This window comes from Nycticebus coucang, chromosome 19 (genome assembly GCF_027406575.1).
Source record: "Nycticebus coucang isolate mNycCou1 chromosome 19, mNycCou1.pri, whole genome shotgun sequence".
Lineage (NCBI taxonomy): Eukaryota > Metazoa > Chordata > Mammalia > Primates > Lorisidae > Nycticebus > Nycticebus coucang.
This window is the reverse complement of record NC_069798.1, coordinates 41642020-41668478: the sequence shown is the minus strand read 5'-3', so window position 1 is coordinate 41668478 and position 26459 is coordinate 41642020. Positions and strand designations below refer to the sequence as shown.

The window sequence follows — 26459 nt, the reverse complement described above, 5'->3', positions numbered from 1 at the left end:
GGTGTGAACGATCACTGGGAGCTGTGGTTGTCTGCGGTGGACAGCAGGGAGCCCCTGAGACAAGCATGAGAAGGACATGTGGGAGGCGGAGGAGCTGGGGGGAGCCTGCCAGCAGGCAGAGGGGAGACATGAAGAACATGACCAAATGTGGAACCATCTCTCACATTTACCTTCTTGCACTTACTTTAGGACAGGCCCTATCTAATCATTTTACATGATTTATTATTTTCTCCACAGCAACCCTTTGAGGTGGCTATTATCATCTTCGTTTCTCAGTTGAGGAAACGGAGGCACAGAGAGGTTAAGTTACATACCTGAGGTGCCACATCCAGTGAGTGGCGGAGCCAGAAGGCCTAGTAGTCTGGTTCCCGAGCCCACGTTCTTTAACCACTGCACTTGACTCCTTCTTCCAGTGAATTCAGTGTTCCCTGAGAAAGCATGCTGGGAGATGGGCACTACCTGATACATTTGCACGCAAATAGCTCTTTTTTGTTAGCTTTTGGAAATTGGGAAAATTTATTTTACTTACTCTAGATGATGTCTTTCCATAATTTCCCTTCTTTTTTTGCTAATCTCATGTGTTCATGTATTCTTTACCAGTTTAATTGGGAGACTCTTTTCTAAAAAATGTCTTCTCTGAAATAATCTTTTACATTTACTGTATTTTTTATTATCTTCTAAATTTATTTCTGATTTTGCCAACATAGTTGTATGAACCTAAAGTTAAGAAATTTGACCTATAAGTCAGGATGAATTCAACTTATTTTCCTGCATTTTGCTGTAAATGTGAAAATCTTAAACATTGAGTTATCTTTGCCCAGGTACTTTATAAAGTTAGTTTTCTTTTTTTCTTTCTTTTCTTTTTTTTTTTTTTTGCCAGTAACTAATGCTGCAGTGAGACCGGGGTAAAAGTATTTAAGACAGATTACTTGCCAAAATACTAAAACTGGAAGAGGTTCCAAATCAGGGTGGAGTTTGAGTTAGTGGAGAAAAAAACTGAAAATGTATCCAGCTATAATAAAAAAGGGATGTCATTACCAATCTGTGTTTTTTACAAATATGGTATTTTTCCATATTTTGAAACTACATACATTTTGCCAGCCTGTTAATTCTATATAAAAGAGAATTCTCCTAAAATGCATTTTTATAAATGAATAGTGTAATCAGTACAAAAAAATGTTTTTCCAGTTCTGGCTGAGAGCTTGCTCTGTGAAGAGTTGTAAATATTTGGTTCTCCAGCCAAAGAACAGGTCTCTTATCCTGAACCCCTGTTAACTCATAGGGCCTTGCAGTGGAAAATACCACCAGGCAGACCCCGGTAGCTCTAAGCCTACCAGTGACTTATCTCTTTTTCTTTACAGAAAAAGTGATCACAGAATTATTTGTCTGAACCCTTGAATTGAAATTCTGTCAATATTCTTTTGCTTTATTAATTCTGAAATTAAAGGGTACACTTTTTCTAAAATAACTTCAAGGTAATTTTGATTGGAGGGAGGATAAGTGGTTTATAAGGATTGATGTCAGTACAGCTGAAATATTTTTACAGATGTACTGAGATTCTTTTGCTTTCTTTTCTCAAAAGAAAAATTGGTAGTTGGTCATTGCTTGACAAAAAGAGGGGAAAAATAATAAAAGAGGAAAAAAAGAAGGTTTTATACAAAGCTAAAGAATTTTAGAAGTAGCTGTGCTTTGTGGCCATAATGTCATGAGAATTCTTAAAGCAGGTTTTTATTTTCTGCTGGCCTCACTTGGTTTGCCTAATGCCTCTACTTTACTTTACTTTCTCTCTTTCTCTTTCTCTATCTCTCTCTCTCTTTCTTTCTTTTTCCTTTCCCTTCCCTTCCCTCCCCTCTCCTTCCTTTCTTTTTCTTTTTCTTTTTTTTTTTTTGTAGAGACAGAGTCTCACTGTACCGCCCTCGGGTAGAGTGCCGTGGCGTCACACGGCTCACAGCAACCTCTAACTCTTGGGCTTACGCGATTCTCTTGCCACAGCCTCCCAAGTAGCTGGGACTACAGGCGCCCGCCACAACACCTGGCTATTTTTTTGTTGCAGTTTGGCCGGGGCTGGGTTTGAACCCACCACCCTTGGCATATGGGGCCGGCACCCTACTCACTGAGCCACAGGCGCCGCCCTCCTTCCTTTCTTTTTTAGACAGTCTCACTTTGTCACCCTCCTTAGAGCATGGTGGCATCACAGCTCACAGCAACCTCAAACTCTGGGACTTAAGCCATTCTCTTGCCTCAGTCTCCCAAGTAGCTGGGACTACAGGTATCTGCCACAATGCCTGGCTATTCTTTTGTTGCAGTTGTCATTGTCGTTTAGCTGACCCAGGCTGGGTTCGAACCTCCCAGCCTCGGTACATGTGGCTGGCACTATAACCACTGTGCTACGGGTGCCTAGCCATAGTGCCTCAACTTTCACATCCACTTGAGAAGCTCCAGAAGCTCAAAAGCCCCCATTGATGGCTCCTTGAAGTTTAGTATCAATGGGAGCATCTATGTCTGTGGCAGCCAGTGTTTTGCCTGATAATGCACATGTGCCAGGCCAGTTAAAAATGTGAAGACAGTGAACAACATTTATAGTTTGTGACTTAAATAAGATTTCTCTTGAAAATTGTATAGTACTATAATTAGTGACTGAGGCTGTTCTGGACAGCATTTTCTGGTTGCTACTTCTAGGAATTGAAGATAAAGTATTAATGTTTTGTCTATTCATTAATATCTAAGAATAAGGTAGAGGAAAGTTGAAATGCTAATTGCCATGAAGTTTGGCCATTATCTATGCTAAAGATTGATTGTACTTGTTTTTTTTTTTATTTTTATTTTTATTAAATCATAGCTGTGTACATTAATATGATCATGGGGCACCATACACTTGGTTCATAGATCGTTTGACACATTTTCATCACACTAGTTAACATAGCTTTCATAGCATTTTCTTAGTTATTTTGCTGAGACCTTTACATTCCACATTTACTAGGATTCACATATACCCTTGTAAGATGCACCGCAGGTGTAATCCCATTAATCCCCCTCGCTCCACCTACTTCCCCCCTCCCTCCCCTCCCTTTCCCCCTTCTCCCTATTCTTAGGTTGTAACTGGGTTATAGCTTTCATGTGAAGGTCCTACATTAGTTTCATAATAAGGGTGAGTACATTGGGTACTTTTTCTTCCATTCTTGAGACACTTTACTAAGAAGAAAATCAAAACTACTTTGAGATATCATCTAACTCCAGTGAGACTAGCCTATATCACAAAATCCCAAGACCAGAGATGTTGGCGTAGATGTGGAGAAAAGGGAACACTTTTGCACTGCTGGTGGGAATGCAAATTAATACATTCCTTTTGGAAAGAGATATAGAGAACACTTAGAGATCTAAAAATAGATCTGCCATTCAATCCTGTAATCCCTCTGCTGGGCATATACCCAGAAGACCAAAAATCACATCATAACAAAGATATTTGTACCAGAATGTTTATTGCAGCCCAATTCATAATTGCTAAGTCATGGAAAAAGCCCAAGTGCCCATCGATCCACGAATGGATTAATAAATTGTGGTATATGTACACCATGGAATATTATGCAGCCTTAAAAAAGATGGAGACTGTACCTCTTTCATGTTTACATGGATGGAGATTGATGGTACTTGAATCTGAAGCTGTCCTTTACTCAAATGGGTGACTGGTCATGGGTGACTTTAGTTTTGGAAAGACAGGTGTTAATGGTAGATTGGGAGGGTGAATTCTGAGTGTTTTTCACTCATCATGAAACTCTTTGGGAGAGAACATGGTCTGCAAAAGGTGGGTTGTGTTTTTTTTATGTAAATCTTATTTGTATATCTGTGCCTTCTATCTCGGATATATGTCCACTAACCACCAATGGCTGTATCTGGTAGTTTTGGTTCTGTTTAACGTCTTTATGTCATCTGGTAATAATGAACTTCATGTGGTCTATCCAGTGCCCCGAATCTCTGACCCTGCCCAGTTTCCAAGGACTCCCTTTCCTCAACTCAGCCCTTAGATTGCTGGTTGTATTTGTTTCTACTCCTAATCCTGTTCTTGATGTGATGTTACCTGCTTTTGTCTGCTGGCTGTACTGAGGTCTGTGAGTGCCCATTAGAGGGTGCGTGGAGCCCCTGATAGAGTATGTATAATTTTCTTCTGGAGAGTTCATGGGTTTAGTAGACCCTCAGAGTAGTGATTAAGAAGCATTTACTCACATGTTGATGACCCTGTTCTGTTTCTCTAGTTCAGAATTCTTTCTTTCCAGTTCCAAATCTAGATTTCCACCTGCTTCCTTAACATTCTACCTTCATATTCCATAGGTACCTCAAACTCTATAGGTTCCAAACTGATCTCATCTTTACCATCCAAACCTATTCCTCCTAGACATCAGTGTCTACCTTTCCATATACCACCTGCACCCCCACACTTCCCATTTAGTTGCTTCCTAAACCATGCTGATTTCTGCCTCTGACATGGCTTTAAATTGATTCTCTTCTATCTGTTTCCATTGCCACTGCTCCACGGTAGGCCCACCTCACTTCTCTCCCTGTCTAGTCCATTTTCCATTTTGTCACTCATCTTTTCAAACATAGATCTGATCACACTTCCAGGCTAAAAACCCACATTGGCTCAGTATCCAAGAGGAATATGACTCTTAGGGGCCTTCATAATCTGTTCTTGGTCTTTTTTAGCAGCGTCATTTTTTCTCTCCCGCTTGCTAAACATTCATTTTCTAGCCACTTTAACTTTTCCCATTCTCTGAACACAACATGCACATTCACATCTTTGTTCTTCTCCCCCTCTCCTATTTGGCCTTCAGTCAAATTAGGATGTTCCCTCTTCTCGTTGCAGCTTGTGCCTAAGTGCTGTTGCAGTCACTTCTTTTTTCCTGTTAGAACAAACTCTTTGGCAGTAGGGTTTCCATCCCAGTGTCTGTGCCTGTACTACCTCGCATGGCTCCTGGGACATGGTAGGTGCCGTTTAACATTTCTTGAATGAGTCAGTTATAGCCACCAGCACACCACTCATAAGGTTGCATTACAACTTGTTTTGTATTACTGTGAGTTCTATGGCTGTTGCTAGGTTTTGAGTTGCACAAGGTCAGGACTTTGTCTTATTCATGTTTACACTGTCAGTGCCTCACACAGTCAGTGCTACAAAATGGAAATGTTTGAAGGAGTGACAACTTTAGATTCATATCCTTCACAATTAAGTTCCCTGATTTTAACTACTTTCAGGAACTTTGTAGATATTATTTAGCTGTGACACCACAGAAGTTGGAACTTTTTCCTACTAGCAATTAGAAGTTCATTTTTTATGCTTACTTTTGGCCAACATAAACATCTTAATGTTTTCCATAGAAATCTCAACTTAAATAGTACACACTGCTTCTCTTCTGTTTTTACTCTACTACAAATGTCTTCGGGGCATTTGATCTTGGAAAGCTGTAAGGATGGTTGCGCTATAGTACTCCACACTTTCCCAGCCCTGTTCAGAGCACTTTTTGTCACTTGCTTGGACACTCCAGTATCCCAGGTATTATGCTAGCTGCTTTGCTTACGTTATCCCACTTGATCTTCACAGAATGAGAATAAATTCAGAGAAATAGGTCAGAGACACTATTAGACTCACCAGAGTCACATAACTAGTAGGTAGCTCAGGCGGAATGCAAACCTGCATTCATCTGAGTTCAAGACCCATTCAGTATTGCCAGCCCGTTTTGCTTTAGCTGCGTCAGCTGCAGCTTCTGAAGACTTGCAGTATGATTCTGAGTACCTGATCATGACAGTTTAAGCTCCTAAAAATGAACATGTGTACGTACCATTTTCTCCTTGAGTCTATGTGATAGTATTGCCATTTTTTTCAGTGATTAGAGAATCCATGATTTTAACTGAACACTCTGGATTGGATCAATTTTTAAAATTGGCTTCACAGAAGATAATTTTATATATTTAAATATTATTTTTAGTGGCTTCTTTATAAAGATTTCAAATTCTACCATGAGAACATTTTACTGCTTAATAGAATTTTCTTGGGAAAGAAAGTCCTGGAAATTTCCAGCCATCTGCAAGCGTTTGAACTATGTACAGTTTGTTTGGGGTATACAAAAGCTGAATATGTTTTATGGGACATGAAACGTGCTTCTTGTGTGTTCTTCCTTCTAATAGAAGCCTCTAATAATTCAGCGATATTCCCTGAGGAAATGGGGTTATTTATAATTAGGTTCCTTTTGTTGTAATTTGGTATTGTGGGGCATGTTTGCTGGACTTAGGGTTGATTTATTATCATGTGAAAAATTTGCTCATTCCTAGAAATGAAAGGTGGAAAAGAACCACAGTGGGCTTCACACTATTGTAAAAAACTGCCAAAGGACCTGCCTTGTCCAACTTTTAAATTTCTGTGTCTACTTAAAATCAGTTAAGTGGAGGGGCTTCCACCATTTGCTTTGTTCCATTGTTTACAACGTCTTGTGATTATGATCTGGTGGTCATTCAATCATTCTCACCTCTGTTCTAGTAAGAAAAGAAAACTTTCAACAGCAATGGGAATAATGAACAAAAATAAGTAGACTAGAAAATAGCTATTTAGGGATCTTTCTGTCTATCTTTTTCTTTTTCTTTCCTTTCCTTTTCTTTTTGCCTGAATTTTCCTTAACTTGTTGGTTTTATTTTAGTAGTTTCTACAAGGTGGGTTAGCAGTTTTAAAGTTTGGGTCACAGAGTGGTCTAGTTCTGTATCTGCATTTCCCAATCGAGTGGCCTTCCTCCCCTTTGTCTGTCTACTTCCCTTCACACACTGCTTCCCTCCTCTCTGATTCTCTCTTTCCTCTGGCTGCTTTCTCTCTGGGCCAGCTAGTGGCACTCTGCGACACTCAGCATCCGAGTCTAATAGTAGTCAGTGTCTCCTTGGATGAAAAAGCTGACGCACATACTTCTGATCACATTTTAGGCTAGAAAACATTGTTCTATTATTTGAAAGATTACAGATTTAATTCAGATATTTATGCTGATTTATTTTTTACTATGTAGTTAAAAGCAAGTAACTTAATTTTTTTATTGTTCTCTAATAAATAATTTGTTATTGTTCTCTGTTGTTCTCTCCCTTAATTGTTTTATTGTCTCTATTGGCAAAAGTTAATTATGGTCAACATTATATGTTCTTAGGTATTGACTTTCATGCATTTGATCTCATACAGCTTATTTTTTCTTTAAAAGAAATTTGTAAAGATTTTGATCAAAACAGTGAATTTTTATAGCAGGAAGTTATTACTGCCATCACAATCATAAAAAGTAGGGGCTCAACTATCCTTTATGCTGTGCTAAGGATCTGTGAAAGTAAAAAACAGATTGACCATTGCCTTTAGGAACTTGTGATACGGAATTTATTATAATAATTCTGTGCTTCATATGGGACAGAAGAGTGTCAGTTAAATAAGTTTGTGTATCAAAATTATTTACAAAGAATACCTGTAATCGTGGTGGTGGGTGAAGATTGGGTTTGAGCAGGTGCATATAAAAGGAAAGAGTAGACCCTACAGCTCACCCAGATGATTGGGAAGATCATGGGAAGAGAGTGTAGGATTTAAAACCCCTGCCTTCTAAATGCTCTCTTCTCTTTAGCATTCTCGGCTGTGCTTACAAGATGAGGCCAAACTCCCAGCCTGCTACTCAGGTTCTCCCCAAGACAGCTTGCCCTGCTCCTCGGTGTGTTTGTGCTACAGCCTGCACACTCCTGGCTGCAGCCTGACGGGGCACCTCCTCTCTGCCTCGCTGTCCCTCCACCCCTCACAGCTGCCAATGGATTCTTTGTTTTACAGCCTGGGCTTAGGATGTCCTCTCCTTTCCATCTACCATATATCCACATCTAAAAAAGGGCATTGAAAATACACAAACAAGATCAGTTATCATGTAGGTCACCATCATTTAGAGAAATTTTATGTTAACAATCCCCCTCAAGTAAGAAAGGCATAGTCTTAAAAAAGGATAGTATTTTACATTGAAATAAATTTTTTTTTAAATCTCAGTAAACTTTTTATTTTTCATGTCTTTACTGAGAACCAACAAAAATTTTTATCAGAGTAGCTTTCCAGAACCACTGCATCAGCCAGTTGCTCTTTTACTTGGCTTGCATTTGATTTGGGCTCTTTCCTATATTTTATCTTATGTGTTATTTGTTTTATAATTATATGTATTTTCTTCTGTCAAAATGGCACTTGCTTTGTTAACAGCATCTGGTATGCTGGGCATTCATGCAGTCCCCAGGTGTTTGGAAGGGTGTGGCATGTATATTGGATTGAGAGCACACAGGTTAAGGCTGGGAGAGGCCTGATTTACAGAAGAGAGGCTTGGTGTGCTTCAGGAAAGGACATGGTAGGAGAAGACATGTGGTCTTTTTTTGGCATTTTTAATTTAGGTTTGTTTTATTTAAGTTTAATGTTAATTCCAGGCTGTGTTTCAGTAAGAACAATACAGATCTGGATCTGTGGCTCCAGTCAGATAGCCAGTAGTACAAATTAGCTTCAAGTTACACATACTGAACAAAAGAGGTTGAGCGAGTGAAGGAGGGAAGGAGTAGGGGAAGGGTGGGCAGGGGAGAGGGAAGGAGAAGAAACAAAGAATTGAACACGTATGCAGGCCATGTGGTCTATTTTTGATGAGGGTTTGAGGAGTCAAAACATAAGTGAACGCCTGTAGTCCCAGCTACTCGGGAGGCTGAGGCAAGAGAATCGCTTAAGCCCTGGAGTTGGAGGTTGCTGTGAGCTGTGTGATGCCACGGCACTCTACCGAGGGCCATAAAGTGAGACTCTGTCTCTACAAAAAAAAAAAAAAAAAAAAAACATAAGTGAAATAGATCATACCCTACAAAGAACTTTGAACCATTGGTATATTAATTGCATCAGTTTATAAGGCAAGCAATATATACAGATACAAATTCTGATATTTTTATAAGAATGGTGTCATAGCTCACAGCAACCTCAAACACTTGGGCTCCAACGATTCTCTTGCCTCAGCCTCCCAAGTAGCTGGGACTACAGGTGCCCACCACAATGCTTGGCTATTTTTTGTTTTGTTTTAGTTGTCATTGTTGTTTAGCTGGCCTGGGCTGGGTTTGAACCTGCCAGCCTTGGTACATGTGGCTGGTGCCGTAACCACTGTGCTATGGGTGCCAAGCCTGAACTGCAAGTTTTGAGTTAAATTATGGTATTGTAATAATTTTCTCTTTATCATATGCCCAGTGTATTTGCAATTAAATACCTGTTTTGGAAATGTGCAGAGGAAGAAAATCTGTTGACTGCTTTAATTTTCATTAGTTTGAAGGCATGCATAAGAATGAAGCAATAAGCCAACAGCTCCATAGTTTGCGGAAAGAAGTAAAGCAATTGCAAACAGAAGCTGCTAAACCGCCATCACTTCATGTTGTGGAGGCTGCTGTGCATGCAGAAAACTTGATCACGTAAGTTTCTTTTTCATTATCATTATTATTATTATTTTTTATTGTTGGGGATTCATTGAGGGTACAATAAGCCAGGTTACATCGATTGCAATTGTTAGGCAAAGTCCCTCTTGCAATCATGTCTTGCCCCCATAAAGTGTGACACACACCAAGGCCCCACCCTTTTTCATTATTCTTTTCATAAGCCTACAGCTAGCATCATAATTATGTAAATTTTGAATACTGTTTTCTTATTAACAGTAATCATACATGCTGCTACCTGCCCCTCAACCCCCAGACCACTAAGTAAATTTGTACAGAGATGGACAAACTGTGGTCTTTGGGACAAATCTGACCCTCCACTTATTTTTATAAAGTTTTATTAGAACAAAGCTGTTCCCATTTATTTATAATGTCTGTGGCTTTTATACTGCAAGGGCAGAGTTGAGTAGTTGTAACAGCCTTGGCTCACAAAGCATGAAATACTATCTGGCCCTTTACAGAAAAGTTTGCTGACCCATGAATTATGAAATGACATAGTGTATTAAAATTCAGTCATGGAGAGAGTTAGTGCTTTAAGTTTATAACAAATCACGTTTAACTGGGAAGTCATCATTGTCAACTCAGATTATTGAACAAAGTTCACAGTGTAGTTGCTTGAGGGACTTAGGGCTCTCAAGTGTAGTCCTTAACTTGTGTTTGGTCTCCATAGTTTTTGCTTGGTTCCACTGTGGCTTACTCTCACCACCTCTTTTTTCCAACTCCACCAGAACATGACTTGGGAGGAGGGGGTTGACTCTCTGCCTTTTATTTTAAGGTGACTGACTCCACGTTCTGGTACCTACTGATAGCAGTTGATCCCCTTAGTAGAGTGAGATGATGGATGGAGAGGAATGTTGGAGATAGGTGCGGGGCCTGGAGAGAGAAGGAGATAAGGTGAACAGGAAGTTTATATTTCTCTTCCTGAGAAACGAATGCAAAAAGTGTGAGAATTAGAAGGGATAGCTTTATTCTAGGATCTTACTCTATATAAAAATACTTCCCTTAATCTCAGTCAGTGTTTTAGGTTTTAAAATATGGAGAAAATGAGGGGCCAAGTACGATGGCTCACGCCTGTAATCCTAGCATTCGGGAAGCCCAGGTGAGTAATCCCTTGAGCTTAGGGATTCGAGATCAGCCTGAGTGAGAGTGAGACTCTGTACTAAAAGAAAATAGAACAACTAGCTGGACCTAGTGACTGGTGCCTTGTAGTCCCAGGTACTCAAGAGGATCTCTTGAGCCCAAGAGTTTGATGTTGCTGTGAGCTATGATGGTGCTCCGGTACTCTACCCAGGGTGACAGAGTAAGACTCTGTTTCAAAAAAAAAGGTAGAAAAATCAGAGTTCTTGTGTTTAAAAATATGCATTATATAAGGAATACAAAAAGTTAAGTAATTATGAATTACATATAAAATATGAAACATTTTAATAAGGTATTAAGAATGTTAATTATTCCTTATAATATAGCTGATTTTTCCCCCCTAGGAAAACATAAAATTATTATTATGTTTTGAAAATAAGCTGTCAAGTGACATTTGTATGGGGCTCTGAGGATTCTTAAGAATATTGCCTTGTAATATAAAAAAAAGAAACCTTTACGAATCTGGATTCTTTTACTATAGAATGTTAATCTTACCCACATTTTCCCACAGGGCCTTAGTAAATGCCTACAAGTTGCAGCCTACACCTGGGGTTCAGAAAGTTGGCATTAGCCTTTTCTTCACTGTTGTGGATTATGTCAGTGATGAGACACAGCGTCATCCTCCCACCAGGCAGTTCTTTACTTCATGCATTGAGATCTTGGGACAGGTAAGATTATTCCGTATTTTTAGCCTTGATCAGTTCACTGAATCCCTGCAATGTCTTCAGTAAACAGAGTCAGCATTGACTTCAGACTTAGAGTGCAGGTGTGAGTCTCATCTAAGTCAGAAGCCCCTTGGAATTATTGGCTTCTCAAGATGTGATTAGAATTGTTGGTATAGAATTTTGTTTCCCATACAAGAGAGATTAAATTATTTATATTTGAAAGTCTGCGGAGACATCAGATTCTGTCATATGTTGGTATTGTTAACTATAACATCTTAATTGTTTGTAAAAATACAGTGTGTCCCAAAAGTCACCCCTAAAATTGCCATGTATTGGGAGAATGGGAAATTGTAGGTAAACCTACTTCTAATTACAAATTATTCATTACAAAATTTATAGAATATTTTAAAAATATTCTCTATGTGTTGGTCACCTCTTTGTAAAATCTTGTAATGAATATTTTGTAAATAAAGGTACATTTAACTACAATTCCTCATTCTCCCAGTGTATGGCAACTTTTGGGACACCAGGTATTTTCCGGTTTATTATTTTATGTCATCTTCACAGTAACTCTGTATGGTTGATATCATTCCCATCTTAAAGATGAGAAAACTAGGCTCTAGAAGATCAAGTGATTGGTGTAAGGAATACAGCTGGCCAGTGCTGGAGCTGAGACTAGTCTCCAGGGCTCTGGCAGTGCAGTGCTCGCTCCAGCTCACCATTGCTGCTGCCTCCCAGTTGCTGTTTTTGGTCAACGTTTATCTATTTGGCTTACAGTTAAATATATATGGATATGTAATAAGGGCAAGGGCAGTCCATGTAGATTTATGCAATGTGCTGTAAAAAAAGAAAAACCATTTTTTTAAAAAAAAGTGTAAACACTAACTAACCACGTACTCTTGCCCAGATTCATTTGAATAAGTACTTATTTATTGGAGACCTATAAGAAAGTGATGCTTAGCAGGTATTAGAATCAATTATTTTCTAAGAAGTTTCTTCCCTTGTCATAAAGCTAAAGCTAATATGTGATTATTATCAGTAATACAGACAGGATATAAAATATGAAGAAGATAAATTTTTCATAATCCGTAACATAGATATAGGTTACATTGCTAACATTTCATTAATTCGTCTTGTGTATGTCTGTGTATTTGTGTGTGTATATGTAAACATTTCATGGTAAATATGCACACTTAAAAATGAGCACATACTAGTTTGTAACTTCCGTTTTATATTAAACACATCTTTTAGACATTATTTCGTGTTAATAAATATAGACGCATGTCATGATTTTGAATGCCTGAGTAGTTCCAGGATACAGATATATTTTAATGTGTTGAGTCAATGCCCTCTGAATGGATATTCAGGTAGTTTTTTTTTGCTACAGTAGGGCTGAGGTTAATATTCTTATACATCTCTGCCAACTGTTGGACTATTTCTTTAGGATAATTTCCTAGAGGTGTGCTTGTTATGCCAAAGGGATTTGGTCTTCATTGTACATTTGATGTTTATCATTGTATAGTATTTGATGCATATTGTCATAATTTCCTCCTGGTAAGTTTATGCCTATTTATGCTGTCATAGCAGTGTTTGAATTTATTATTCTCTGTACCATAGCTAACATTAGGAATTATCATTCTTTTTAAGTTTTGATAGTCTGATAACGGAAGTGGTATTTCATTATTACTTTAATTTGTATTACTTTAAGTACTTGTTAAGTTGTATGTCTTTTTATATGTATATTGACCACTTATTTATATTTCTGTGAATTGCTTTTTGTTTTTTGCACCTTTTCTCTTGGAGTTCCTTGTTTTCTTTTTTCTTTTCTTTCTTTTTTTTGAGACAGAGTCTCACTTTGTCACCCTTGGTAGAATGTCCTGGCAGTCACATCTCACAGCAACCTCAAACTCTTGGGATCAAGCAATTCTCTTGCCTCAGCCTCCCAAGTAGCTGGGACTAGAGATGCCCGCCACAATGCCTGGATTTTTTAGAGACGTCTCTCTCTTTCTTCAGCTGATATCAAACTCATGAGCTCAGGCAATCTACCTGCCTCGGCCTCCCAAGTACTGGGATTACAGGCATGAGCCACTGAGTTCCTTGTTTTCTGATTGCTTTTAAAGAACTCTTTAGACTATTAATTAACCTGCTATCTGGAATGTGTTGTAGATACATTTTCCTAGTTTGTAATTTTTTTCTTTAAAATTTTATGGTACTGATGATCAACAAGGGGAACGCAGATACTGTAAAGCTTTTTGTGAATTTTAAAGTGCAAAATAGAGCAACCATGTCTGAAGAAAAACTTTAGGATACTTTTTGGTTTATCGAAGTTAAAATTTAAATATATTCAAAACTATTAGCCTTGTACTTTATTATTTTTGGCTGTGGTCAACCTTATCAGAATCTTCCTTACCCCAAGGTTATTTAAGTATCTGCTTATATTCTAGTATTTTTTAACCTAAGAGCCAAGTTAAAACAAGATGAAATTATCCTGATTGTATACTAATTATGAAAGTTACCTTTGTTTTGTTTGTAATGCAGCACCATCTTGGATACTTAGTAATCATGGTAGGCACATTGCAAATTTTTGAACTCCCAGTTATCCCAATATTTTAATCTCTTACAAATTTTATAGTATAAGTTAACTCAGTTTTCTATGTATGGCTTGTTCAAATCAGATTAATGGATTATATAGAATTTTTAATATTATCTACTTTGAAGGTAATAGGGTTATCTAATGTTGATTTTGATATCTTTTGATTGCTTTATATTTTCATTTAGAAAAAAATCTATTTACCTTATTTAACGCCCTTAAAGCTTCGCTTAAATTGAGGTTGGGGAGGTGAGACTTTGGTGATACTTTCTCGTTTTATGTTTTTCAAGGTGTTTATCAGTGACACTAAATCTGAGTGCAAAAAAGTGCTTCAGACCATTCTGAAGAATAGAAGGCTCTGCTCTCTGTTGTCTCCTTTTTTCACTCCCAATGCTGCCCCTGCAGAGTTCATACGGTTGTATGAGAAAGTGGTGAAGTTTTTAAGTGAAGACAACAGTGATATGATTTTCATGCTTCTAACCAAGGTGAGATGTAATTCAATCCTGATGTTGAAATGCAGCAATGTTTGTTGCTTTCTACTCCATAGAAATGAAAGTACCCCTGGAGTTTTGTTTGCAGATAGACCATAGGCTAAGAGAGGCCTTTTTCACATTTTGCATGATCTTTGAGCAGCCTAACCTCACAGCCGCTGCTTCTAGAGATGGGGTGTTGGTTGTGTTATGTGGGATCAACTTATTCCACATAGCACCAGAAAGGACCTAGTTCCCAAGCCCTTTTTTAAAACTTAGGTCTGATTCAAGTCTTGGGGACGAAATGGGCTATAATAAGACAGTTAGAAATACATGGCTCTTTCAGGAACAGAATAACATCGTAAATCAATAATGAATAGTAAGTAAGGTTTTTAAATTACCAAAAAAGTACATGGAGCTCAGAAAACTCAGCCTCTGAGATCTCAGAGAGTAAAGTAGAAATGGCATCAATTAGTGGGCTTTTTGTATTCTTTTACATACTTGTATATACATTTTAGTTTCAATTTTTATAAAATGCTAGGTAATCTTTGAGTTTTAAACTAAATTTACACACAGACCTCTCTCTAAATACATTTTCTAGTTAAATAAAACTGCTTCTCATTTCTTTTTCTTTTTAGTTCGATCTTAAGCAATGGTTAAACGCCACTAAACCTCCTCTGTCTGATCGTACCAGGCTGCTGGAGTCCATTCATTTGGCACTTACTGCCTGGGGCCTTGAACCAGATGAGGATATTTTGATGCCATTTAATCTTTTTTGTAAGCACTGGACCTATCTTCTTCTCTACCAGTTCCCTGACCAGTACAGTGACATTCTCAGGCTGCTGATGCAAAGTAAGTGTCTTCATTTAATTGTGACTAACTAGATCTCAGTGAAATTTAATATCACATTTTCCATTCTATAGATGTCATTCAGAAATGTATAAATAATACACGTACAGGAGTTTAGTCACTGATCATCACCTAAAGGGCTGGAAGAACAATGCCCCAAAAGTTATGTGTAAAAATGTCCTTTTACTGTCTTAAATGTAATAATAGAATAGGTTCTAATTGGTGTTGAAGTCCACAGTCATATACCCACCTCTTTACCTTGACTTTGCAGTTGTCCTGAAGTGGGGTGGGGTAAGAGAGGGTTTGGCTATTTTATAGATGACAGACATGGTCAGGAAGGGACACTGCACCTTTATAATGTGTCTAACGTGCAACTGTTTGTTGTTTTTTTTTTTTTTTTTTTTGTAGTTTACAGATAGTAAATACATTTTGGGGAATTTTTTCCCTTCTAATTTTTTGACTCTTGGGTTTTGCAAATTAATTTATCCCTATATAATGATTGACTGTATTTATATTTGCCAATGGAAAGAGTAGCATTAAAATTTCCACATTCTCACTATTTCTGCCCTCTGCTTCCTGCAGTTCTTCACAGGAGTGTTAGAGATTAGAGGAAGAATGAATGGTGTAGGCATTTTTATTTTTGGAATTCTTTAGGCAGTAATTGTATTGAAATTTGATAAATGAATAGTATTTACTTCATTCATGCAAACTTCATACTGTTTATACATGTAATAGAAAACTAAATTTTACTTTCTATCAAATCTTTGTGTTATTTAATAGAAATTGTTTAATGGATAAGTTAATGATCCAGTGTATTGGGTTACCTGAAGGATCCTGAAATGTATGATCTCTCATTTTCAAAGTACTTCAAGTTTTAATTGTTTCCGACAGAGGCAAGTTGCAGAGTAGAGAATGGTAGACAAGAAATACATGTATATGAATTTTAATGAATATGTGCATAGCTAATTTTTGTTTTAAACTTTCAAAATTTGATCCAATGTGTATTGTAAAATGTTTTCCCTAAAACCTTTTAAAGAGATTATGAATGGTTTATGTAGACCACCATTGACTTGCATTTAGCAGGAAAATCATACTTACTGGGAAAAGCAGTGCAGTTATAGGCTTAAGCATAACAATGTCACTTCTCTCAGATTCCATGCTCTATAGCTTCCTGGTTCCCCTTCCTCCCTGGCTACCATGTTAGTGTTCCTAGGGTTCCATCCTTTGCTCTTCTACCGTATTTATTCTCCCTGGGGCAACCCATTGTTTTCCTTGCCTTCACTGCCATCTTCCAAGTGTGCATGACTCCCACAATGATAGCTTGATTTCCAGGCTACCATCCTAAGGTCTAGACCACAGTAGTCATTGGACATGGGTCCGTCACTGTCCCCTAACATATGGCAACTGACCTCCTCACCCTTCCCCTCACATCTGTTCCTGTAAATCTCTATTATCCTATTTGATTCTCCTACCCCCTCTGGGTGGGAAGTACTGTAGGAGATATTATTCCTGTCCTCTGGGATGGGAGGTTTGTAAGTAGCAAAGCTGGGACTTAGGAATATGGCTGGTAGACTCCATTTTTCATGCTGCCTTTCAGTCTTGATCTAGATTTTTCCTCATTGTAGGAGTGGAATTTTAGGGCTAGAGGGAGACTCCTTCCTGAGAGTCTAGAGTGTACCCCGTCTCCCTGATCCTGTTGTTGTTGTCTCTCTTGCACCTGTAGATAACTGTAGCCCTCTACTCTAGCCAGGAGAATTGCGCCGTCGCCATTGCCTAGTGAGGGTTGGAGTGTGGAGGTCCCTTCATCCCCAAGTCCAGCCCCACTGACTTCAGCAGCACACACAGGGTCACCAGGAACATGGAAAATCAAATGTCCAGTTGATAAGTTAGTTTTTTTTCATAGGTTCTCTTTACTTGGGTCTCTTCACTCCAGGTTTCCCTACGAGGTTTTGTTTGTATTTTATTTAATTTTTATTTCTTTGTAAAGCACATGTGTTCTTTGATGAAAAAGTTAGTTTGATGCTGACTTGGTCTTCCTGGTCCTTGCGCCTTAGGCTCTGCAGAGCAGCTGCTGAGCCCCGAGTGTTGGAAAGCCACTCTGAGAGCCCTGGGCTGCTGCGCCCCCAGCTGCCAGCAGGGGGCAGCTTCTGCTGAGAGCACCGCACTTGCAAGCTCTTCCGATGCTCTCTTGTCAGACAAGCAGGTGTGTAGCTTTTGGTCTCTGACACGTTTATGCATTTCTTTTCCATTTCCCTTGCCATTTATTTTTTAAACATTTAGAATACTTTTATGCATTGTCTTTAAGAGAGCTTTATGCTTTTCTTGTCCTTTGCTTTCCCCATCTCCCCTTTGCCTGGATTGTTTCTCTCGTGCCCATCTGTCCAAGACAAGGGGAGGTGCTCCACTGTGTAAACCTTACCTGCTCACCTTAGCCCATCTGACTGAACCCTGAGACCATTCTCACATGGGAATGTATTATATTTGAAATAATGATCTACTGCTTTAGAAAAGAGTTTGAAATTCATTGATTTGTTTTTCATAGGCTTTGTATCTTTGCAACCCTATTATAAAATCAGAGACCTGTACCCCCATCACAGTGTGTCATTACTATGCTAAAAGTAGACACTCACTCAGCATTTTTTGACTGGTCATCTCTTTTAGGTAGTAGAGACTATTCAGTGGCTTTCAGACTTTTTTTATAAGCTTCGGTTATCCAAGTTGGACTTTAAAAGCTTTGGTTTATTCTCAAAATGGAGTCCTTACATGGCTGATGTGAAGACACTCTTGGGCTATCTCGTGAGAAGGCTGATTGACTCAGAAATGGCCTGTTTGGCCCAAGACCCATCTGCCAGCAGCAAAACAGGTAATATACTTCACTGTAATGTGGAGCTATGTGTTCTGACCTTCCATTAGAAGAGACTTAATAGACACATTAGGAGATTTATATCAGTACCAAGAAGAGAAAATGGAAAATAAGTAGTACAGGCATGGGCCCATATATGTGTCATACCTATATTCATTAAATGGTGAATGTAGAATGCTTGCTACAGCATGCCTCTGCCCTTCCTTCACAGGATGGGGTGCAAAGAGATGTGTTTCAAACTCTGGCTCTTTCTTTCTGTTAATTAGTCTCACTAAGGACACGGTGCTGAACATTTACGCATATTTTAAAAATGTATATTGTAAAATTATCCATGACATCATGCTGTAATGAAAAGTCTTTAATTCAGAGAAATTCCACTGGAGCAAATGAACACACAAGCGTAATCACACTAAGCATATTAGCATAGGTTATGAGTATACAGATAAGAAGTAGATTTTCTATATTGTGTTAGCAGTGTTACTGACAAAGGATGAGCTTGTTTCTTATCTCTCAAATTTTTGGTTTTTAGTGCTGAGATCTCTACATTCAGTAATCATTCAGCTCTTTAAGCCATGGATTCTGGTTTTAGAGGACAATGAAAGGTAAATCAGTTTTTCAGTTATTCAGATTTCTTTGAGATTTATAGACAAAATTTTCCTGGTATTTGGTAGAAGTGATGAGTTCACAGATTTAATTTTTAGTTTTTTAGTTTAGAAAATGCTTCTTTAAAAAACTTAAAGACATTTTCCATTTATGAAATTGGTAGTCTAGGTGATTAGAGATGTTGTCTTAATATTAATTTTAAAACAGAACTGTGCGTTCATTTCCAGTTTTTCACACTAAAGCACTTGAATGAGCTGTGATATTTAATTTCTTGAAAACAGATGCTTCTGAGGTTTCTCTTAGACTTTGGTGATGTAACAAAATATGAGACTAATTCAATTTTCTCTACTACATCAGTTATTTTTGGAAACTAAGTTGGCTATCAAATTACTGGGTGGGAATTACTCTTTAAACATGGAACTCTGAGATAAATCAAAGCATTATGTCATAAGCATTTGAAGTCTTTTGAGATGTAGAGTTGTCCAGATGCACTGAGTTGCCTTTTGACTCTTCTTTTCCCTAAAAAGACATATACAGAAGCTAGGTAAACTTATTAAGAGTTTTGTAAAAATTATGACAGTGGTAGACATCACATTTTACAAGGTGTTTTCAAAACCATTGGTTTGATCCCAAGACTCAGAGAACATGAATAACATATTAAAGTCTGAGAGCTGGCTGACTAGTGCCCAAGCTGGGACTAGAGCTCAGGTCTTTGACTTCTCTTTCAGGGCTCTTCACATTAACCCAGGTGGTTTCAAGAGCCCTTAGGGGAAATGTGAAAGGCTCTGAATCTTTGGTTCTGCTAGAGAGCTATCCTTGAACAATCTATACGCTTCAGAATCTTATAGTAATTGTATATTAACTGTTGACCATAGTGCTGGCTGCTTATTTCCAGGAAGAATTAATGGATTTTTGTTTTTTAAAGAGAGATGTTGCTGGGGCTGGCCTTGGCCTGGTGGGTCCATGTGATCCTCCTGCCTCAGCCTCCCGAGAAGCTGGATTTAGGCTGGATTTGGAGGTGCTCCACCACACCTGGTTTAGGAGCTTATTTTGATATTGAATTTTTTGGACCAAATTCATGAATCAAAATTTTCATATAGAGAAATTCTTTGGCTACTGCCTATCTATTAATTTTTAGCCATCTTTTTATTACATGGATTTTATTTTTTGTTTTTTATTCTTAAGGTAAAGAAAACTATTTGTTGAAGCAACCTTGAGGTCTTTTTCTAAGGCATTTGAAAGGGAACCAGGATGGTCAAAGGTCTACATTCAATATAAAAAGATTTTAGTTTAGGAGTTGTTTAAATTAGGTAGCACCCTTCTGAAACTTAATTGCATTGGAATAAAGGGTAGGAAGGAAAGAAAATAAAATTACACAGTTGATGTTACAAGCTACAATTTACCTCTAGGTATTTATAGCATTTGAAGTGGTCTAAAAGTGTGTTAGGACTATATACAGAAGGTTTTCTAGGACTTAGTCTGTCCATAGGCTGTGGGAACTATAGTAATTTAATCCTGGGTGCTTTTATTTCTAAGTGGGTGTTTCTTTTCTTTAAAACAGCCAACAACGACATTACCCTTGGCTGGAGAGTGATGCGGTGGTGGCCTCAAGCATTGTGCAGTTGTTCACCGACTGTATTGACTTACTACACGAGAGTTTCAAAGGTAGGAAGATGTCTGGTTATATGTCTGGTTAGCTTTCTTTCTTTCCTTAAGCCAGTCAATGAGTCTTGTGCTTCTGCCTTCCTCTTTAATTTTAGTTGATAGGCACTTATCTGTAACTGAAGAAAGGTCACTAATATAGTTGTTGTAACTTCTTACTTTTTTCATGAGGTTGCTCTGAGTTTGTCAGTTGTGGAAAATTTGTAGTCATTATCTCTTTAGATATTGTCTATCCTGCATGTTGAACTTCATCCTACACTCCATGACTCTCAATGTCTTTGGTATTTTTTGTCTTTTGTGCTTTATCCTGGGTAATTTCTGAGTTCTCTTTTCTAGGTTTGCTTAAAATATATTAATTGGATTTTTCACTTTAGTGGGTATATTTTCCATTTCTATAAGACCAATTTATTTATTTATTTATTTAGAGACAAAATCTGTGTTGCCCAGGCTAGTCTCAAACTCTTGTCCTCCAGCAAGTCTCCTGCTGGGCCTCTCAAAGTGCTGTCTATAGTCACAGGCACAAGTCACCGTGCCTGGCTGAGAAGATCTATTTGTTTTTCAAATCTATCTTGATCTTTTTTTGGTAACATCTAATTTCTTTCTTTTGTCAGAATTCTCATTCTTACTTCCTTAAAATGTTTAAACATGCTTACTTTATTTTCTGATCTATATAGTGATTCCATTATCTACAGTTCCTTTGGGGGGATGCCTTATGCTGCTATTGATGTTCCTCTGGACTCTTAGCCTTGGAGGATTGTTTGCTTGGCTGTTTTGTAATTTTGTATCATGAGCTCCTATTTAAAGAAACATGGAAATTCCATGAAGTCTACACTATGGGTAGACCTACATTTATTGTCAGATGAATTACTTAATTTCTTGGGTTGGGGTTTCTTTTTTTTCTTTCTTTCTTTCTTTTTTTTTTTTTTTTTTTGTAGAGACAGAGTCTCATTTTACCGCCCTCGGTAGAGTGCCATGACGTCACACGACTCACAGCAACCTCCAGCACCTGGGCTTATGTGATGTTTTTTTTTTTTTGTAGAGACAGAGTCTCACTTAATGGCCCTTGGTAGAGTACCGTGGCCTGACACAGCTCACAGCAACCTCCAACTCCTGGGCTTAAGCGATTCTCTTGCCTCAGCCTCCCAAGCAGCTGGGACTACAGGCGCCCACCGCAACGCCTGGCTATTTTTTGGTTGCAGTTTGGCCAGGGTTGGGTTTGAACCCGCCACCCTTGGTATATGGGGCCAGCGCCTTACCGACTGAGCCACAGGCGCTGCCATGGGCTTATGTGATTTTCCTGCCTCAGCCTCCTGAGCAGATGGGACCTCAGGCGCCCACCGCAACGCCCGGCTATTTTTGTTGCAGTTTGGCCGGGGCTGGATTTGAACCCACCACCCTCAGTCTATGGGGCCGGCGCCCTACTCACTGAGCCACAGGCGCTGGGTTGGGGTTTCTTATACTGCAAATTACATGAAATCAAACCCCAGACTCACTTGAAGGCAGGTCTCAATTTCCAAAGTAAACTTTTTCTCTTCCCTGGTTTAGAGTCCAAGCTAAGGTAGAGGAGTTCCTTCTTTTCCCTCAGTCTTACTTTTCAGCAAGGATATAGTTCTTAAAAGACCTTGTCTTCTTCTCCTGGTGCTGTTAGAACCCATCACCTAGCCCTTGGTGGCTGGCTTCAGCATCGGTTTCACACCTTGCTTTCCTAGATTCCTTTCACTTCTGGCGCTAGCTGTGTTCTCTCACTGAGTATACTTAACCATGCATTTTCAGAGAAGCTAATATATTTTACCTAGTATATCTAAATGTTTTATAATTGGAAGGTTTATAAGGATATGAGGTACAACCAGCTGAGATTTTTGTAGTAGTCTTCTGTTTTTTCTATTTCTGGTTTCTCTTCTTCCCTGTTTACTAGATTAATTTTCTGAAAATACTATTATGTCCTGTGATAGTCCTATTCAGAAACTTATTTTATTTTATTTTGTTTTACTGTTGGGGATTCATTGAGGGTATAATAAACCAGGTTACACTGATGACATTTGTTAGGTAAAGTCCCTCTTGTGATCCTGTTGCCCCCCAAAGGTGTGGCACACACCAAGGCTCCACCCCCCTCCCTCTTTCCCTTCCTTTCCCCACCCCTCCCTCCTTCTTTCTCTGCTGCCCCCTTTCCTCACCCCCACCGTGACTTTAATTGTCATTAATTGTCCTCATATCAAAATTGAGTACATAGGATTCATGCTTCTCCATTCTTGTGATGCTTTGCTAAGAATAATGTCTTCCACTTCCATCCAGGTTAATACAAAGGATGTAAAGTCTCCATTTTTTTTAATGGCTGAATAGTATTCCATGGTATACATATACCACAGCTTGTTAATCCATTCCTGGGTTGGTGGGCATTTAGGCTGTTTCCACATTTTGGCGATTGTAAATTGAGCTGCAATAAACAGTCTAGTACAAGTGTCCTTATGATAAAAGGATTTTTTTTCCGTCTGGGTAGATGCCCAGTAATGGGATTGCAGGATCAAATGGGAGGTCTAGCTTGAGTGCTTTGAGGTTTCTCCGTACTTCCTTTCAAAAAGGTTGTACTAGTTTGCAGTCCCACCAGCAGTGTAAAAGTGTTCCCTTCTCTCTACATCCATGCCAGCATTTGCAGTTTTGAGATTTTGTGATGTGGGCCATTCTGGCTGGGGTTAGATGGTATCTTGGGGTGGTTTTGATTTGCATTTCTCTAATAGATAGGGAGGATGAACACTTTTTCATATGTTTGTTAGCCATTTGTCTGTCTTTAGAGAAAGTTCTATTCATGTCTCTTGCCCATTGATATATGGGATTGTTGGCTTTTTTTCATGTGAATTAATTTGAGTTCTCTGTAGATCCTAGTTATCAAGCTTTTGTCTGATTCAAAAATGCAAATATCCTTTCCCATTGTGTAGGTTGTCTATTTGCTTTGGTTGTTGTCTCCTTAGCTGTACAGAAGCTTTTCGGTTTAATGAGGTCCCATTTGTTTTATTTTTGTTGCTGTTGCAATTGCCATGGCAGTCTTCTTCATGAAGTCTTTCCCCAGGCCAATATCTTCCAGTGTTTTTTCTATGCTTTCTTTGAGGATTTTTATTGTTTCATGCCTTAAATTTAAGTCCTTTATCCATCTCGAATCAATTTTTGTGAGTGGGGAAAGGTGTGGGTCCAGTTTCAGTCTTTTACATGTGGATATCCAGTTCTCCCAACACCATTTATTGAATAGGAAGTCTTCCCCTCAAGGTATGTTCTTGTTTGGTTTATCAAAGATTAGTTGGTTGTAAGTTGTTGGTTTCATTTCCTGGTTTTCTGTTCGATTACAAATGTTTATGTCTCTATTTTTGTGCCAGTACCATGCTGTCTTGACCACTATGGCTTTGTAGTACAGCCTAAAATCTGGTATGGTGATGCCCAGCTTTGTTTTTATTACTAAGAACTGCCTTAGCTATACAGGTTTTTTCCTGGTTCCATACAAAACGCAGAATCATTTTTTCTAAATCTTGAAAGTATGATGATGGTATTTTAATAGGAATGGCTTTGAATAGGTAGATTGCTTTGGGAAGTATAGACATTTTAACAATGTTGATTGTTCCCATCCATGAGCATGGTATGTTCTTCCATTTGTTAATATCCTCTGCTATTTCCTTTCTGAGGATTTCATAATTTTCTTTATAGAGGTCCTTCACCTCCTTTGTTAGGTATATTCCTAGGTATTTCATTTTCTTTGAAACTATGGTAAAGGGAATTGTGTCTTTAATGAGCTTCCCATCTTGACTGTTACTGGCATATACAAAGGCTACTGACTTGTGGACATTGATTTTATATCCAGAGACATTACTGTATTTTTTGATAACTTCCAGGAGTCATGTGGTTGAGTCTTTGGGGTTCTCTAAGTATAAGATCATGTCGTCAGCAAAGGGGGAGAGTTTGACCTCTCTGCTCCCATTTGGATTCCCTTTATTTCCATGTCTTGCCTAATTGTATTGGCTAGAACTTCCAGCACTATGTTGAATAGTAAAGGTGACAGAGGACAACCTTGTCTGTTTCCAGTTCTAAGAGGAAAAAAGCTTTTAGCTTTATTTCATTCAGTAAAATGTTAGTTGTGGGTTGGTCATAGATAGCTTCAATCAGTTTCAGAAATGTGCCATTTATCCCTATACTATCAGTGTTCTAATTAGAAAAGGATGCTGGATTTTATCGAATGCTCTTTCTGCATCTATTGAGAGGATCATGCGGTCTTTATTTTTGCCTCTGTTAATACAGTGGATAACGTTTATGGACTTGTGTATGTTAAACCAGCCTTGCATCCTCCTTGATCATGATGTATAATTTTTTTGATGATAAGCTGTAATCTGTTGGCTTGGATTTTGTTGAGAATTTTTGCATCCCTATTCATGAGTGAAATTGGTCTGAAATTCCCCTTTTTGGTTGGGTCTTTTCATGATTTTGGTATCAGGGTGATGTTTGCTTCGTGGAACGTGTTGGGGAAGGTTCCTTCCTCCTCAATTTTTTAGAATAATTTCTGCAGTACAGGAATAAGCTCTTCCTTGAAGGTTTGATAGAATTCTGGTGTGAAGCCATCTAGACCAGGGCATTCTTTGGTTGGAAGCTTTTTTATTGTTTCTTTAATCTTAGTGCTTGAAATTGGTCTGTTCAGGAGCTCTATTTCTAACTGGCTAAGTCTAGGGAGAGGGTGTGATTCCAAATATTGATCCATTTCCTTCACATTGTCAAATTTCTGAGCATAGAGTTTCTGGTAGTATTCAGAGATGATCTCTTGTATCTCTGTGGGATCAGTTGTTGTTTCCCCTTTATCTTTCTGATTGAGATTACTAGAGATTTTACTTTTCTATTTCTAGTTAGTCTGTCCAAAGGTTTATCTATTTTATTTATTTTTTCAAAAAACCAACTCCTTGTTTCATTAATTTTCTGAATAATTCTTTTGTTTTCAATTTCATTGATCTCTGATTTGATCTTGGATATTTCTTTTCTTCTACTGAGTTTAGGCTTAGATTGTTCATCTTTTTACAATTCCATAAGATCTCTTGTGAGTTTGTTGATGTGCTCTTTCTGTTTTTCGAATGTAGGCATCTAAAGCGATAAATTTTCCTCTTAAAACTTCTTTTGCAGTATCCCACAGGTTTTGGTATCTGGTGTCTTCATTATTGTGATGCTCAAGGAAGTTAATGATTTCCTGTTTTATTTCTTCCTGCACCCATCTGTCATTCAACAGAAGGTTGTTTAATTTCCATGCCTTTGTGGGGGGGGTCAAACGTTTTTGTTAGAGTTGAGTTCCACCTTTAGTGCCTTATGGTCTGAGAAGATACAAGGTAAAATTTCAATTCTTTTGATTCTGTTGAGGTTTGTTTTGTGTCCTAGGATATGATTAATTTTGGAGAAATTTCCATGGGGCGATGAGAAGAATGTATATTTTGTCTTTGGGATGGAGTGTTCTATATACGTCTATCAAGCACAGTTGTTCTAGGGTCTCATTTAAATCTCTTATATCTTTGTTTAATTTCTGTTTAGAGGATCTGTCCAGCTCTGTAAGAGGAGTGTTCAAATCCCCTGTTATTATGATATTATCGGATATCATATTGCTCAGACTGAGTAAGGTCTGTTTCAAGAATCTGGGAGCATTTAAATTGGTGCATAAATATTTAGAATTGAAACATCTTCTTGTTGTATTTTTCCCTTGACTCATATAAAGTGACCATCTTTGTCTTTTTTGACTTTAGTTGCTTTAAATCCACATGTATCTGAAAATAGGATTGCAACTCCCTTTTCTTCTGAATTCCTTTTGCCTGTGAAATTGTCTTCCAACACTTAACTCGGAGTTTTAATTTGTTTTTTTGAAGCCAGGTGTGTTTCCTGCAGACAGCAAATGGATGGCTTGCGTTTTTTAATCCAGTCAGCCAATATATGTGTCATCAGTGGGGAATTCAAGCCATTAACATTTATTGAGATAATTGATAAGTGTGGTAGTATTCTATTCATCTTATTTTGTGAGAGTTCATTGCTTAGTTTTATCTTTTGCATCAGTGTGAAAGTTAGGTTCTGTCCTTTAATTGCTGAGTTCTTACACTGCTGTTGATCCATTGTGATGGTCAGTGTGTAGAAGAGGT

At 38.2% G+C, this 26459-nt stretch overlaps 1 protein-coding gene across 1 annotated transcript in view; it reads left to right on the top strand.

The window, feature by feature from the left end:
- EPG5 (ectopic P-granules 5 autophagy tethering factor) overlaps window positions 1-26459 on the top strand; it is a 130330-nt gene that overhangs the window by 73058 nt on the left and 30813 nt on the right. Inside the window, exons 28-35 of the mRNA XM_053571604.1 lie at window positions 9317-9459; window positions 11129-11285; window positions 14163-14357; window positions 14981-15194; window positions 17246-17394; window positions 17853-18054; window positions 18584-18656; window positions 20219-20322. Coding sequence (XP_053427579.1) covers window positions 9317-9459; window positions 11129-11285; window positions 14163-14357; window positions 14981-15194; window positions 17246-17394; window positions 17853-18054; window positions 18584-18656; window positions 20219-20322 — 1237 coding nt within the window. The remainder of the gene's footprint in view (window positions 1-9316; window positions 9460-11128; window positions 11286-14162; window positions 14358-14980; window positions 15195-17245; window positions 17395-17852; window positions 18055-18583; window positions 18657-20218; window positions 20323-26459) is intronic.